Raw genomic sequence first — 15,770 nt, 5'->3', positions numbered from 1 at the left:
TATTGAATTACTCAATATGACACAAATATCGAAACTTGACTACATTTTTAAGATCAGAAGTCATGCATAATCCTGTTTAGAACTGCAGTAAAAAAAACTACATAAAATGTTAATAAACAAAATTATAAATTTTAGTATCTATCATCAAAAAAAAGAAATCAAAGCTCAAGTAAGCTAATACAATAGTGTTATGATCTTAAATATATTTCACTTATGTTGATATTTATAAAATATTAATTTTGGTGATATTGTTAAAAAACATTCTAAATAGGTTTCTGTGAACAAACTTTAGGAGATTTTAGCAGATAAATGTAACCCTTCAATCATATCATACAAGTAGACATTCTAAGACGGTTCATGGTCAACAACCCCTGTCACACAGTTAATTATAAGCTGTAATGAGACTACTTGTTTTACAGGTACCTTCTGATTAAATTCCACAAGGTACACTTTAATATAAAATTCTTATAATTCAGTTTATTAACCTTGTGGCAAGAAACAACAGTAGCTACTGAATAATGTTACTAAGTTTTCAAAATTAACCTTATAATAAAATCCTCTAAGGTGTGTTTTAAATTGATTTTAATATATTACGCTAACAAATAAAAATAATACTTAGAATCATAACTTCAACAAACTAGTGAACTAAAACACCAAGTTAAGGACTTAATTAATTGCAAAAACTTATCCTGAAAACATTTTGCATTTTGCCAAGTCTTGAGAATAATGTTTAAAAAGTTAAAAATCACTAAGGAACTGAAATGCACAAGTCATACATGCATAGAACTATTTAATTTACATATAATCCATGATTTTTTATATTTAAGCATATTTTTAATGTTTTGTATGAATAAACAGCTTTCTTTAAGAAATAAATTTTGTGAAACAAGCAATAAATCACAGAGACAATGATTAAATTTAGATCCCACTTATACTTACCAAGTACAAAGTCCTATGGATTGGACTAATAAGATGTTCAACGAGATTTTTTCGGAATAAGATTTTGTTACAAAGTATACATTCAAAATGTTGGAATTTTTCCCATCTACTCTGCCACAGTTCTATCACGTATTCTATTCCTAAAAGTAAAAATACACAATTTTGTAATAAGTTTTAACAAGAGAATATGTACATTACCAGAACAATTTACTTTAAAAATAACTGTACATTATTTTTCTTCCAACAAAGTATCGTATAAACTTTAATAACAAAAAAATGCTATAAAAGCATACATTTGACTATTTTGATTATAATTAAATTTAAAAACTGCATTAATAAAAGTTTAATCTCTTGTTCTGCACTTTATTGAAAATTCAAACATAAACTGAATAAAAGATTTTCAATTTGAATCAATATAAAGACAATTAAAATTACACCTTCATAACACGAGCTATAACCTCAGTTAGTTTAATTTGATAATCAATTAATCATTGAGCTCATGATAAATAGTTAATCATCTGGCTCATTAACTGATTATACAATGTAACAAAATTTTTACTTTTCTTGTTCCTGGACAGAGAATGTTATTTCCCAATTGCTTATGCCTAAAATAAATGAAAAAGACCTACTTTTCTCTTCAAACTTTGCTCATGTGACCTGGGTTATTTAAATTACAAATATATCCATTTTTCAGAACATTCAAGGTAGATTCAGTGCTGAGTAGCTGATAGAGAATTTTCTCAAACTTAAAAGAATTTTCAAAAACTTTCTAGAATGTTGTAGAACTTACAAGAAATTTCTAGAACTTTCCATAGAACATACTATCCAGGAACAAAATTTATTACATCGTGTTATATTCAGCCAAGTAATTATTCTCACATGATAAATCGATAGTTAAAATAACCAAAAGTATTAATATCAGAAACTAAGTTCAAGTTGATAATTTACAAGGATGCAATACTATTTGAACAATCTCAAATTACTCAAACACTAGAAAATGTCCATTGAAACAATTGAATGGTAATTTTCCTGAAAAGATAAAATGATTGATAAATATAAAACATGCAGTCATCACAATCCTTTATATAATAGTATATATGCAGTATGATTGTCTGGTGAATTGTTTACAACCATCCTTTGTCCTTTCATGTGTTATTTTAATAAGGAAAATTGCTTGCATTTGTTTTTATGAAAAGACACTTTTGAATAATTTCCATTAAAAAGCATGCTTTATCATCTCATACTTCATATGAATTATAATGTTGGCGATGTATGGTATGAAATGTTTTTATAGAGCAAGATGAAAAAATTAGTTGAAACATTTTGTACCTGACCTTTAAATTTTAATTTAACCCTTTCGGCCCAGTTGGCAACCACAGTCAACTTGAAGGCTCAGCTCGGCAGGTGACCCTCCTTCATTCCTGTTATTCTTATGTATTGAATTTAACATATATAGTATTGGGTATAATCACTGAATATTTCAGGGACTTTTGTTGAGTTATTGCCGAGATATCATGCTTTTAGTACTGATACCATAATTAGTTAAGGTATCAAATATATATTCAACAACATGCCAAACATTAAAAGTTGTTATTCAGCGCCGAAAGGGTTAATTCACTTGGTCGCAATACTAAACCTTATTGGCCTATCTAACTTCTTGAATATGCAAAGAAAATAAGAAAGATAAGTGTAAAATTAAACACAAATGAATATCAAATCAACTTATAACTATAGATAATAAAATGAAACTTTTAAAATATCAACATTAAAAAGTTGGCTTTCATAGAATTTTAGCACAGTTTAAAAAGAGATATTTTTCATGTAGATCAGTAACTGTGAATACAATGAAACTTTTTTTAAAAACCAAAACATAAAATTTACAGTTTTACATAATAAAAACTTTATACGAAAATTTTAAGAGAATTTACAAAGACACACATATCAGTAATTAAAATGTATAACAAAGGTAAGCATTTCTGTTTTGTATGAAACATATGGCAATTAAATATGTTTGAAATTTTAAAGCTACATAATCTGTAAAAAATACTTCTGCAGTTTTAAATATCAGGTGCAGTATTTTATTTTCACTATATGATAAGACAATTGTGTGTTTCATAGAGATAAACATCCACCTTCATATACCAATAGTTCAGATGACCATTAACCCACTCAGCAAAGGTGGGTCAAAATGCACGTCACAACCACTTTACAGTATTATATTCAAAATTTAATAAAATACACTTCATTACCAATGTATATCAATAACCTTGGCATCAAAAATATAGAGTTTCAATTTTAATACAAGTTCTAATTTTTTCATTTTAAAAGGAAATATTTAAATAATTTTTTCTCTCTCTACCTTTTACTTTTATATCCATGATATAAGCTGCCAAGATGAAACAGAGAGGCTTTTTGCTTTGGGAAGATATAAACAATAAAGGTTAAGGGACCACATGTCATGCCCCTCACAGAGCATCCTGCTTGCAAAAAACACCATAAATTCTGAAATTGGCTATTGTATTGTTTCTAAATATTATAAAGTGAAGATTTTACTTAACTGACAATTAGAGTCTTGGAATTAGCAGAGTTGAATACTTTTGCATCATTTTCTTTGTTTGATAATGTTCAAGCTGTATTTGACCAAGTATGGGAATTATTTTAAGCCATTTCTATCTTAGTTAGAAACCAGGTAAGGTAATAGTTTTAAGAATATATCATGTATGTATGTAAATATTTTGTGTACCAAATTTGATGTCTTAATTTTGAAAAATTAGTTTCTGATACTATATTATTGTTACTTTGAATTAGGACTAAGTTTTGTTAACTTTGATTAGAATTGTATGAGTACCAAATATCTAATTTTTTGTGTATATATTTTATTTGTTGTTATATAATTAATTTTAAAAACTAAAACTTAATTAAGTTTAAATGAACACATAAAATAGTCATTTTCAATGATAGCACACATCAAGCAAGAAAGCAGCTGTGTATCTGATACAAGAACACTGAAAAATGGATTTATTATTCACACAAAGCTGTCCAGCATAATATTAATATCTACAGCCAGTTTGACATGGTACAAGCTCAACTGTAAAGAAAACAACAAAAAAATAAATGAAAATCTATTAGCTTAGGCTGAAAAATTAAATAGTGCATAATTTTCTGTTATAAAGTGGAGCATAACTAGAACAATAAAAAAGTAATTTCAGTTTCTTGTGTGTGTGGTATATTGTGAGGTCAGTCAAACTGGTTGACTCTCTGATGTTAGAACAAAGAAAATTACAATAACTTATTTTCAGTCTATAAAATACTTGAAAGTGTTCTGATAGCTTGCCAATTTCATGAAAATATACTTACTACATTAAACATTATAATATTTATACTTTTATGGTTATCTCTTCATTACACAGTGGTTGCAAAGTTGATTATTTTGACTGACCCCACACAAATTTAATTCAGCCCTGTAAATATCTGCTACCATGAGCAAATAATAATTTGACCAAAGTAAGTAAATTTTATGACATATTCTATCTATCACCCCAACATACAATAATTACTTAAAGTAGCCATCTTCAAAATAAAATCTATTCAATATGCATGTTACAGAATAAATATAACACTTGAAACATGGTGCTTTCTTGCATAATTAGGTGTTAGTATAATACATGCAAGTCAAAATGGCAAGGCAGCCAATTATGTTTTTGCTTTTTGATAAATGCTGTTGTGAAAATGTAAATATTATTATTTGTATTTAGAACGTTATTATTAAAAACATAAAAATTATATTAGTTGTTTTTATATTTAATCTTTATTCTTCAATACTGTGAATCTAATTTAATTTGAATTTATATTTATGTTTTATGTAAATAGCCATTAGAAAAAGGTGTTAATTAGTTAACTATGTAAAAGTTCTTTTATGTGTTTGTAACATGGTTGTTTTTAGAAGATGCTACAAAAAATATTATATAAGAAGTAAACCAAGTCTGTAATAAGAGAGAACTTCAAAAGTATAAAGCCATTTGTATCAACAGTGATAGCTGCTTTGTTCACATTAAAACAAAATTATTCATTAGCAAAACCTCATGTTTAAATCAAAGCTACCTGTCACTAGTGAAATTTGTTTAATATTATTAAGTCATCTCATAACCTGAAAATTTAATATGGAAGGTGCATCATCATTTCTATCATTGCAGAAGGCTTTAATGACTAAAATAAAAAGTAGGCTGTGTATGAAAATGTTCAGACAAACACAAAAAAATTACCCAACCCCACTTTTTCAAACCATTATTCAGATAAACCCTCATGAAGATGGATGTGTCTGAGGAGCACATTAAGCATATAATGGTTTTATGAGTGGAGTTTTTATCAGTTTAAAAAAGCCAATAGTGCAGCAGAAACTACACAAAACATTCAAGGTGTTTATGGTGCAGAGTCTCTCAATGAAAGAAAACACTGATGGTGGTTCAGAAGTTCAGATTAGGTGACTACAGCTTAAGTGATGTGCCACATTTAGGTTGTCTTGTTGAGTTTAATGATGATTTGCTGCAGGCTGCACTTGATGAAAATTGTGCTGTAACAGTTGAAAAACTAGCACAGAAGCTTAATGCAACCCATTAAACAGTTCACCATCATCTGCAACAGCTTGGAAAGGTGTCAAAACTTGAAAAATGGGTCCCTCCATGATTTGACAGAAGTCAACCTTAGCACAAGAGTGGACATTTGCTCTTCTCTGCACTCTCATGAACGTAACTCATCTTTTTTGGACAGGTTAGTGAATGGAGATGAAAAATGTTAAGTGCTGCAGACAATGGATCAGTGCAAATAAACTGGCTAAAGCACAGCCAAAAATGGACCTCCTCCCTAGGAAAGTCTTGTTTAGCATTTGGTGGGATATTGTTGGTGTGGTCCATTTTGAGTTGCTGCCACTCAATGCAACGATTACATCAGACTTCTATTGCAACCGATAGAGCACTTGAATGCTGCACTGAAAAAAAGAGGCCTGCTTTGATCAATCTAAGAGGTGTTGTTGTGTTACACCAGGAATATGTGCACAGCCATATACAGCAAGGATCACATCTGCAAAGACTGAAAAGCTAGACTGGGAAAAACTTCCAATCCTCCTTATTCTCCAGACCTAGCCCAATCTGATTATCATATATTCCAATGTTTGCAGAACTATATTGATGGAAAAGAACTTGGAACACATGAAGATATCAAAACTACCCTCTACATTCTTTTCCTCGAAACCCCGAGAATTTTATAGAAGTGGCATTCAGAAGCTTGTGAATCATTGGCAAGAAGTAATTAATAATAATGTAACATACATTATTGATTAAATAGCATTAAAAGCATTTGAAATCCTTCCTCTTTTTCTAAACCTAAAATCTGACATTCCTTAAAGAATGACCAGATATATTAGACAAAAACTATAATAAAGATTAACAAATTGAAGAAACATGCAGCCAAACTCCTTGAAAATGAATGTGACCCATCAACCAAGACTACCTCAGGATTCAAACAAATTTCATGGCTAAAAGTAGACAAAGAAAAAAAGTACATTGTCATGTTATCTTTGTCAATAAAGCCCTCCTGTTCAAGATCAGCCATCTAAATCGGTAACTGGTTACAACCATTTAAAGTGGAAAATACTAAATATCACAAAAAAGTAAATTTCATGGCCTCTGTGCAAAAACACTAGGAATACAAGATAATCCAACCTTTACTGTAGTTGCTCAATGTGTAATCACTATGTCCAGTGAATTAATGCAGAATATGAAACCTTTTCAATGCCACCCATTTCACTGCCTACCATTCTAAATCATTAAGCACTGTTATATAAAATGGGAATTAATCTTTGATGAATTTAAAAACCAAACAGCACACACATGCTTTATTACACATATCTGAGATAAAACTTTAAAAAAATTTAAAGACATATGCAACTAACCTTGCATTAGCATTTGACTAGATGGATCCATGAATATTTCAAATAAGTCATGCACAATAATTTATATATCTGCTACATAAACATCATGAGGTAAAAGAATCCTATCTTCACTTAAAACCACTGTCCAGTGAAATAGCTGATGGTTATGTTGAAACTATCACAACAACCCTGGACAAATTGAAAATTTGACTTTAAAACTTGAGTAGGTAGTGGGACTAGAAATATATGAGGCAATAATGCTGATTCTGTGGTCATGATTCAAAAATACACACCAAAACTTGTATCTATCAGTTCATTAGTTTACTCACAGATTACAGTTAGATGTGCTTGATGCTCATAATGATGTTCCTTTTGTCCAAAATTACAAAAAGCATATAACAAAAATTTTCCAATTCATCCTTTAAAAGACTGTGCATAGTGCTTGTCCTTGTTCTTCAAAAGAAAGTTGTCAAACTGATAAACTTAAATTCTCTTAGACTGATTGCTCAAGATGGGTAAAAATTGTATAGAATTTTGAAGTAAAAAATACATGTGTAAAATTCTGTCACATTTTACAGGATTTCTTAAATGTCTATAACCTTGTATCTGAGGTATTTCAGAGAAAAGGTGTTAACCACCCATGTTAATTCAATTACAGAGAGTGCAAAGTATTAATTATAAAATCTTGACTAACCAGAGGTAAGATAAGAAGAATTTATTGCTAATTTTAAGCATGGATTGTTTCATACGATAACCTTGAACAAGATGTAGATGGGAGAGCAACAATTTCAACATGACCATAAAAGAATAAATGAAATTTATATTCAAGTGTGTACTAAATATCAAAAAGCTGCTTTCCAGTCACAATAACAGTGTTAAGTGTAGATTTGTCATTTATAATTTAGTGATATAAATTACCACAACAATTATTTTTCTTAAAACATTTATCAAAAATGGCATATTGACACCTTCTACTGATGCATTAACACATCAATTATCAGAAGGTCTATAACTGCATGTGAATGAACAAATAAATGATCCCTGAGCACTGTAAAAAGACTGTGTCCTGCCATTTTGTGAATGACAAAAATAATCCTAATGTTCCAAGTTAGATGGTTTAAGATTTCTGCAATAGTTTGTTTTGGTTACCATCATAGCTACAAGTGCTAAGGTTTTGCAAATGTATCAGCCTAAGTGAAACTAAGTATTTTACCACAATTTGATCCAAGTTATTTGAAGAGGACAATGTAGATAATGATTGTAATTATAAGCTTAGTGATTTTAAGTGCGATGATGAAAGATTTGTGGATTGCAGAGACCAGGTAAACATTCAAGGTGACTTGTTCATAGATGACACTGCAAGTGACACTGAAATACCAGCATTAATTAATACTTCATTTACTACAGAGCATAAAAAGGCTGCAGATTTGCAAACAGAGGTCATTCCTGTTGACATTTTCAAATTGTGTTCTTGAGAATGTTGTATATATGACAGGAACTGAAATTAACAGATTTGCCAAACAGTTCTTCGAAATGAACAACCTAAAGCCTAAAAGCAGAATATGCCAGTGATCTGCAACTGATGCACATGAAATGAGAAAATTCCTTAGCATTTGTTTCATTATGACCATCATGAAAAATCCTTAATAAATGATTATTGATGGGCTGATCCAGTGCTAATGACTTCCATTTGTAAATACCGTAATACCATGTGATCATTTCAAATTTTTGCTAAAGTTTTAGAACTTAAACAATAATGAATGTGGCTTAACACATGGGTCAATATGAAGCAGTGGCAAATGTGTTGAACACAAAAAATTTAATGTTTATTACTGCTAGACAAAAAAAAGAAATACTCCTATTATTAAATTTTTCTTAATTCTGCCACTTGGATTGACCTCATTACCATTTTGTGCTTGTTAGTTTGCATATTACAGCCTTTAATACAATATGTGTATCTTCAAAGAGTTTGGTAGACTTTTAGTAAATGTTGCATGTAGCTTGCATTGAAAAAAAAAGTATTTTAATGAAGTATTTTTTACAAACGATTTGTCCAAGAATATATCAAATATTTATTCTTTTAGTACTCCCAAGTGCAAGGTAAAGTTTGATATTAAAAATACTTTATACCTCAAAAATATCAAATTTTAATTTATGTATCCTCTAAAACCACTTAAATTAATATAAAACTTTCTTTTCAATAAAACTATGTATTTTATCTGTTATTACTTCTACCCTAATAATATATTCGATTCTTAAGCCAGGAGACAAGTAATCTAAGTATAATAAAAGCTATACTATCAGAAACAAAATAAGCAGCTATGCTTTTTTTCCCATAAGTTTTGATTATGAAGTTTCAAAATTCTTTTGTTGAGAGTTTTAACTGCTCAACATTTATTTTCTGTTTTCATTTTGTGGTTAATGATTTAAAATAGAAATCCATTGAAAATAGAGCAGCAACAAATCACTGCTTGTTTCATTAGACTGTTTACATGATACCATGATACGATAACCTCCAAGAACAGCAAAGCATGCAAAAAGAAATAAAACAAACTTATCTCCCTCTCCAAGAACATGATGTGGAATTTATCAACTTACAAATCCTACAATGTTTACAATAAGAATTCCTCAAAGTAATAAGATTGCACACTCTGAATATGTGAAAATGTTTATTGTATGGTTCAGATCTGATCCAATAAGTATCACAAGTATTTCATCACTGGTCAAAGATATTTTCAACGTACATGGGTATATAATCTTATTTCCTTTTCAGCAAATTTATTCATCAACCAATAAATACTATTTATTCACAAATGCTTAAATTTTAGTTATTTTTACTAAAACATAAAATAATAAATAAAAAAATACTTTGTAAAAACAAAGATTTCAAGCATTTAGTGTTATGAGATTTTATGCTTGTGCATCGACCATGCAAAACCTAGTCATAACCCTCATTTATTAACCAAAGTAAAGGATAAAAAAGATATTAAACACTTAGTCAAAAGAAGTAGGTAGGATCAGACAAGAAATTTCAAAAGAATACAGTAGTATGAAGAGCCACTTTGGTTATATACACTGCTGGCCAAAATCTTAAGGCCAATGAACATAAAGAAAAAATATGCATTTTGCTTTGTTAGACTCAACCACTTATTTGAGAAGAGCTTCAAAAGATGAAAATAAGAAAAGGGAAAATAAAAATAAAAACCTTTTTTAGCATTTAATTGGGAAAATGTGAACACTATGACACTAACCTCAATATTAGTTGGTCAAAAGTTTAAGACCATTCCACAAAAAAGTCCTAAACAGGTTGGAAATGTCCAACAATAGGTCTCAGTAGTGAGTTGCATGGCCGTCATTGCAAATAACTGCAAACGTTCGCTTTGGCATGGTCAATATAAGCATTTGCAGAAGGGTGGCTGGAATGTTATTCCAAGTGGTGAAGATGGCTTCACAAAGATCATGCACTATTTGGAAATGATGTCTATGTCTATAGACTTCCCTTGCCATCCACCCCCAAACAATTTCAATGTGATTCAGTTCTGGTGAACACGCTGGATGATCCAAAAGAATCACGTTATTTGCATGAAAAAGTCCTTTGTCCTGTGGGCATTGTGGATTACAGAATTGTCCTGCTGAGAGATCCAGTCATTTCCACACAAGTGAGGGCCTTCAGTCAATAAGGATGCTCTCTTCAACATGCCAAAGTAGCCAGCTGCTGTTTGATGCCCCTGCATAACCTGAAGCTTCATTGTTCCATGAAAGGAGAAAGCACCCCAGATCATGATGGAACCTCCTCCACTGTGTCATGTAGAAAATGTCTCCGGTGGTATATCCTTATTGTGCCAGTAATGTTGGAAAACATATGGACCATCCAGGTTAATTTTTTTTCATCAGAGAACAAAACCTTCTTCCACTTTTCTACGTCCCATGTTTGGTGCTTCTCAGCAAGGTTTAACCAAGCTGTTTCGTGGTGTGAAAGGAGGCATGGCCTTTGAAGACGTTTACAGTTTTTAAAGTCTTTCTCTTGTAGATGCCATCTTATTGTTCTTGAGCTGCATTCTGCATCCATAGGGGCCTTAATCTGATTCAAAAATTGGCTGGTATCTTGCAGGACAACCCGTGGAATCCTCCTGCTCAACACAGGCACAATTGTCTTGAGCCAACCACTTGAAATTATTGTTCCATATCCCTCAGGATCTTTTAAGAAATTTGCTACAGCAGATTTATTACACCCAATCTCACCAGTGATGGCACATTGAGAGAGCCTTGCTTTTGCAGCTTGACAATTCTGCCACGTTCAAACTCTGTCAACTTTTTAGCCTTTGCCATGTTTTTACCCAATGTAACACAGGAGATGTCAGTGGAAGACGCTGACAATGCTAATGCTTGAACATAAATGACTAAATTTCATTAAGTGTTCACCGATTAACACTTCATTTCAGTATGGTCTTAAACTTTTGACCAGCTAGTATTTAGTCTAATTTCATGTTGTTTACATTTTCCCTATTAAATGATAAAAAAGTTTTTAGTTTTTATTTTCCCTTTTCTTATTTTCATCTTTTGAAGCTCTATTCAAATAAGTTGTTTAGTCTAACAATGCAAAATGAATATTTTTTCTTTATGCTCATTGGCCTTAAGGTTTTGGACAGCAGTGTACAGGTTGGCATCTCAGAAAATCAAAGATGTGAAAGATTCTTATTTTATATCATAGCTTGTCTGTATCTCAGATTTGAATTTCTGTTTCTTTAACCATTGCACACAATGTATGGTAAGCATAATAAAACAAACTATGCAATAAGACAATAAGAGGTGCTGTGTAAAATATAAGAGTTACATATTTCTTAAACTCAAAATGTATTTCCAACAAGTATATATTCTTGTTCAGTGCTGCCTTATGTTGGCAATTTTGTTTCATGCCACAAACCTTTTACTTCCACACACCCCTCAATTCATAAGGTTTAACTAATTCTCAGATGCAAATTATCATATGACCAACTCCCACCTATAGTAGTGCCACATATCCACATGACCACCTCTGTGCTATTCTTTCTTACTGTCACATCAAGTTTAGGCAGAAACTTAAGTACCAGATGGAAGTGTGAATGGAAGTAAATACCTGTTTAAAATACATTTTCAGTGTACAAAAATTATAAATTCAACAAAGTATCTTACTTCCATTCACTCACTTTTATAGCTGTACTGAATAGGTGGAAATGACCAGAATGAAGGAAAGAAAAAGTTGAAAAATCCTTCAAAAGCATTCAAAGGACACCCTAACAAGTGCACCTTCTGATAAATTATATGCTAAAGTCCACACCAGTTCTGAAACCAAGTATACTCTTTGTCCAGATGTGCAAAAAGTATGAAAGATTTGGGAGAAAAACTATAATTAGCACATCCTAATTGGAAAGGAAACAGTTGGACAATGATCCTAATCACAATTTATTATAATTTCAATCTCTCTGATGAACAGAATGTAAGTAAAATAAGTAATGTGCTCTAAATATGTAATGGCTAGGGTACAATGGAACTTACATTGTACTTACATTACCGTGTTCAAAACTTGTACACTTGGAATGACATTTACGTAGGGGTAAGTCAGCTACAACCTATCAACCACTGGGAACTGACCATCCTGGATCCTACCATCTTCACCTAAGTTCAACTGACTGGAGGGAGAAATCCCCTCATCAATCTAGGAACAGGGCTCATGTGAGCAGAGTTAAATAACACACATACATGTGTGTGTGTGTGTGTTTATATCACCCAAACAGACCAGAACCAACTCAAAGGCAGCAACATCTTCAACAGAGAGACATCAGATTAGTGCAAAAGGGACCAGAAACACCCTGAACACATGTGAGAACTTATATTGATCTGTTAAGCTCTAAATCTAAAATTCAACTGCTAGAAACCAACATTCATGTAGGTGTAGGATGAATGAAAAAATCAAAGAAACATACTGCACTTAAGCTGGCACACCACGTGTGAGTACATCATGTTAACTGTTTCATCTTTAAATCCAAAACTTACTTGCCAGGAACCAGCATCCATGCAGGGTTAGGATAAGAGATTCCAATCACACAATATATGTGATGACACATGGCAATTTATTTAGCTCTAAGTCCAAAACTCAACTGCTGGGATCCAACATACATCTGGGTACAGGATAAGAGATCCCAATTACACTACATGTGTGAGGACATGATGTGTATTGGTTCAGCTCTAAATTCAAAAGTCAACTACCAGAAACTAACATCCATGTGGTTGTAGAATGAGGGATCTCAATCATTATGATGGTACACTCCAAAGCTAAAACATCCCCTCCAATAAACCTGTGCAGAGATGAAGCATTCATCTAAAGGACATATCATATTCAACAGAAAAACACAACCACTCTACTCTCAACTGAATAAAGTATTTAATGTTTATATCACACATCTTCAGGAGGATACTTCCATGGATCTGGAAGGTGTTAAGAATCCTTTTACTGCACAAGAAGAAACAGTTGGAAAAATGTGGTGGAACGTTTGTACAGAAGATAATGTAATGGGTAACTGCAAAATCTCATAATGAAAAATAGACCAAACTTTATTTATTCAATTTAAGGAATAGCAGAGATGGGCAGCAATCTTCTTCTGCTTTACCCATTAACTCCATGGGGCAGTACAGTCCAAACAAGCATATTTATGTTGCAAAGTTATTGGAAGGAATAATCTACAAATTATCTTGCAGAACACCTCATCTCTAACTTATGGGATTGTAATGAACAGTATGTATTTTGAGGCCACAGAAATTATGAAAGTCAACATGCCTTTAAAGTGCAAGTTTTAGCACAATTATAAGTGAATGAGGTAAACATGGACAGGCGCGCCAATCATCACAGAGCAGAAACCTGGACAAAACATGTTATAGGCCTTTGAAAAATCATATATATAAAAACAAAAGAAAGAAATTTACCAAGTTGCTGTCTCAACAAAAGTGAAGGATAGCAACAAGAAAAAAACAGCTACTCAAAGCAGATATATCATGGGAGGTGAACATATGAAATGTAATCCCAGTTCTCAACAGACAAAGTATCTTCAACAGATGATGGGGCTGAGGTGCATGTAAAAGATAAGGTGTCTGAACTGAGTGAAGACACCAGGAATTGGTTATGGAAAAATGGAGACTAAAAATAAATGAAGAAAAAAATATTACTGACAGCGAAGTGTTGCAAGGGAACAAAACTGTGGAAAAATGTACTAAATGGAAAGAAGCCTTTAAAGCAATGAAGTCGCCCACAGTATGTATGAAACAGAGAATATCATCTATATCCAACCAAGAATAAAGGTAAAATATGGCAAGAAATGAAAATGATGAAAAGAATATTCCACAAGCACCTGGAACATGATATACCAGGAGATGTATATCAAGTATGTATGTTTAAAAAAGAAAGCCCACTTTCTTCAACAAAGGGAACAAGTGCCCTCTTGGTGTGTGATATATGCAATCACCACCAACCAATCAGAATGAAACATGATTTGTCAAATCAGGACAAAGAAAGAAAGTGAACTAAAGCACAGTGGACTGCCAGAAGCACTGAGGTGTTACAATGATAAGACCACTGTCCTGAAGTCTCCTGCCGATCAACCAATACACCCAAACTTCGGAGATGAGCATCAAAGAAAAGAAACAAATACCGATGATGAGAAGGAACTGGTAAACCTAACAATGCAAGGAATATGTTCAATCACCAACACATACAGTTAAAGAGGGAAGGAAGATAGTTAAAGGAAGAATCTATAGGAACCCTAACAAGAAACAGGTCATGCAGCATCTCATGAAAAGATTGCAAATGTGCCAAACACAATCAAAGAAGTGCCTCCATAGAAGCCACATCTTCCAATGCATAATAACCTTGTTAGCAGTAACACAGTGAACGATAATAGTGTGGATAACAGAAAGTTACATCACATTCATTCAACTGGGAGAATGAATAGTCCCAATGGAGGTTGGTGTTTAAAAAAGATATTTCCCAAATAACCAAAACTGGCAGGTAAATAACAGGAAAATTCATCCAACTCGAAAATCCAGCCACCTGAGTTGATTGTGTGAGAAGCAGATTAGGAAGTAGCCAATCAAAATCAGATATCCAAGTGGTGGTGTTTGAAAAGTCCCCCTAGAATTCAGAAGCTGAGTAAAATACAGACCACCTGACAAGAGATATACAGAAACAAAACAAGTCTGAAGAGCAATTCACACTACTGATATCAAATGACATGGTGAAAGAAACATATAATAGAACCCCAAGAAATGAAAAATAAGAACATGTACTGTGGGTATTCTACACCCTGCAAAAGTTGTCCACCTAACTGTGACCACATAGTACATATTATAATGGTAAAAAAAACACAAAGTGATTGAGACAGGACCAATTTATCCAGAATTCAAATCACCATCAAGCATATATAATGAATAGATAAACATGTATGTAAGACAGGTAAAGAATGGGTAGGTGCTGGACATGGAATGTGAATAAATGTTACAATGACTCAGAATGAAACAAAAGATCAATTATAAAAATAGAAATTAGCATCACAGATACCCCATGTGATGGTAAACATACAGGAGTAGCCCCCCAAAAAAAATGTAAAAAGAAGAGCCAACCATAAGTCTCTATTAGAAGTTGGTGGTAAATAAGCAGTACAAGATGGTGTCCTACCAGAAAACATTCTCAAAGAAAAAACAATACTCATGGAAAGAAATAACTGAAGATAACAAACCCCCCAACAAGGAAAAAAGAAGGAAAAGGTATTCCACAAAAATCCCTTGGTATGTCCAATAAAAGAACTGTAAGGTAGACATTTCCAGCAGGAGAGTCAGTTAAGACAAAGCTGTAAAAACCAGGTAGAGGATAAAACAG

At 32.2% G+C, this 15,770-nt stretch overlaps 1 protein-coding gene across 2 annotated transcripts in view; it reads right to left on the bottom strand.

The window, feature by feature from the left end:
* Positions 1-15,770, bottom strand: part of LOC143252809 (uncharacterized) — a 60,199-nt gene that overhangs the window by 30,539 nt on the left and 13,890 nt on the right. For both annotated transcript variants that reach the window (XM_076505529.1, XM_076505530.1), the window contains exon 5: positions 940-1,079. In XM_076505529.1, the coding sequence (XP_076361644.1) occupies positions 940-1,079 (140 nt within the window). The remainder of the gene's footprint in view (positions 1-939; positions 1,080-15,770) is intronic.

Source organism: Tachypleus tridentatus, chromosome 6 (assembly GCF_004210375.1).
Source record: "Tachypleus tridentatus isolate NWPU-2018 chromosome 6, ASM421037v1, whole genome shotgun sequence".
Classification (NCBI taxonomy): domain Eukaryota; kingdom Metazoa; phylum Arthropoda; class Merostomata; order Xiphosura; family Limulidae; genus Tachypleus; species Tachypleus tridentatus.
The sequence above is the reverse complement of the archived record's forward strand: the minus strand, read 5'-3'. Positions and strand labels throughout refer to the sequence as shown.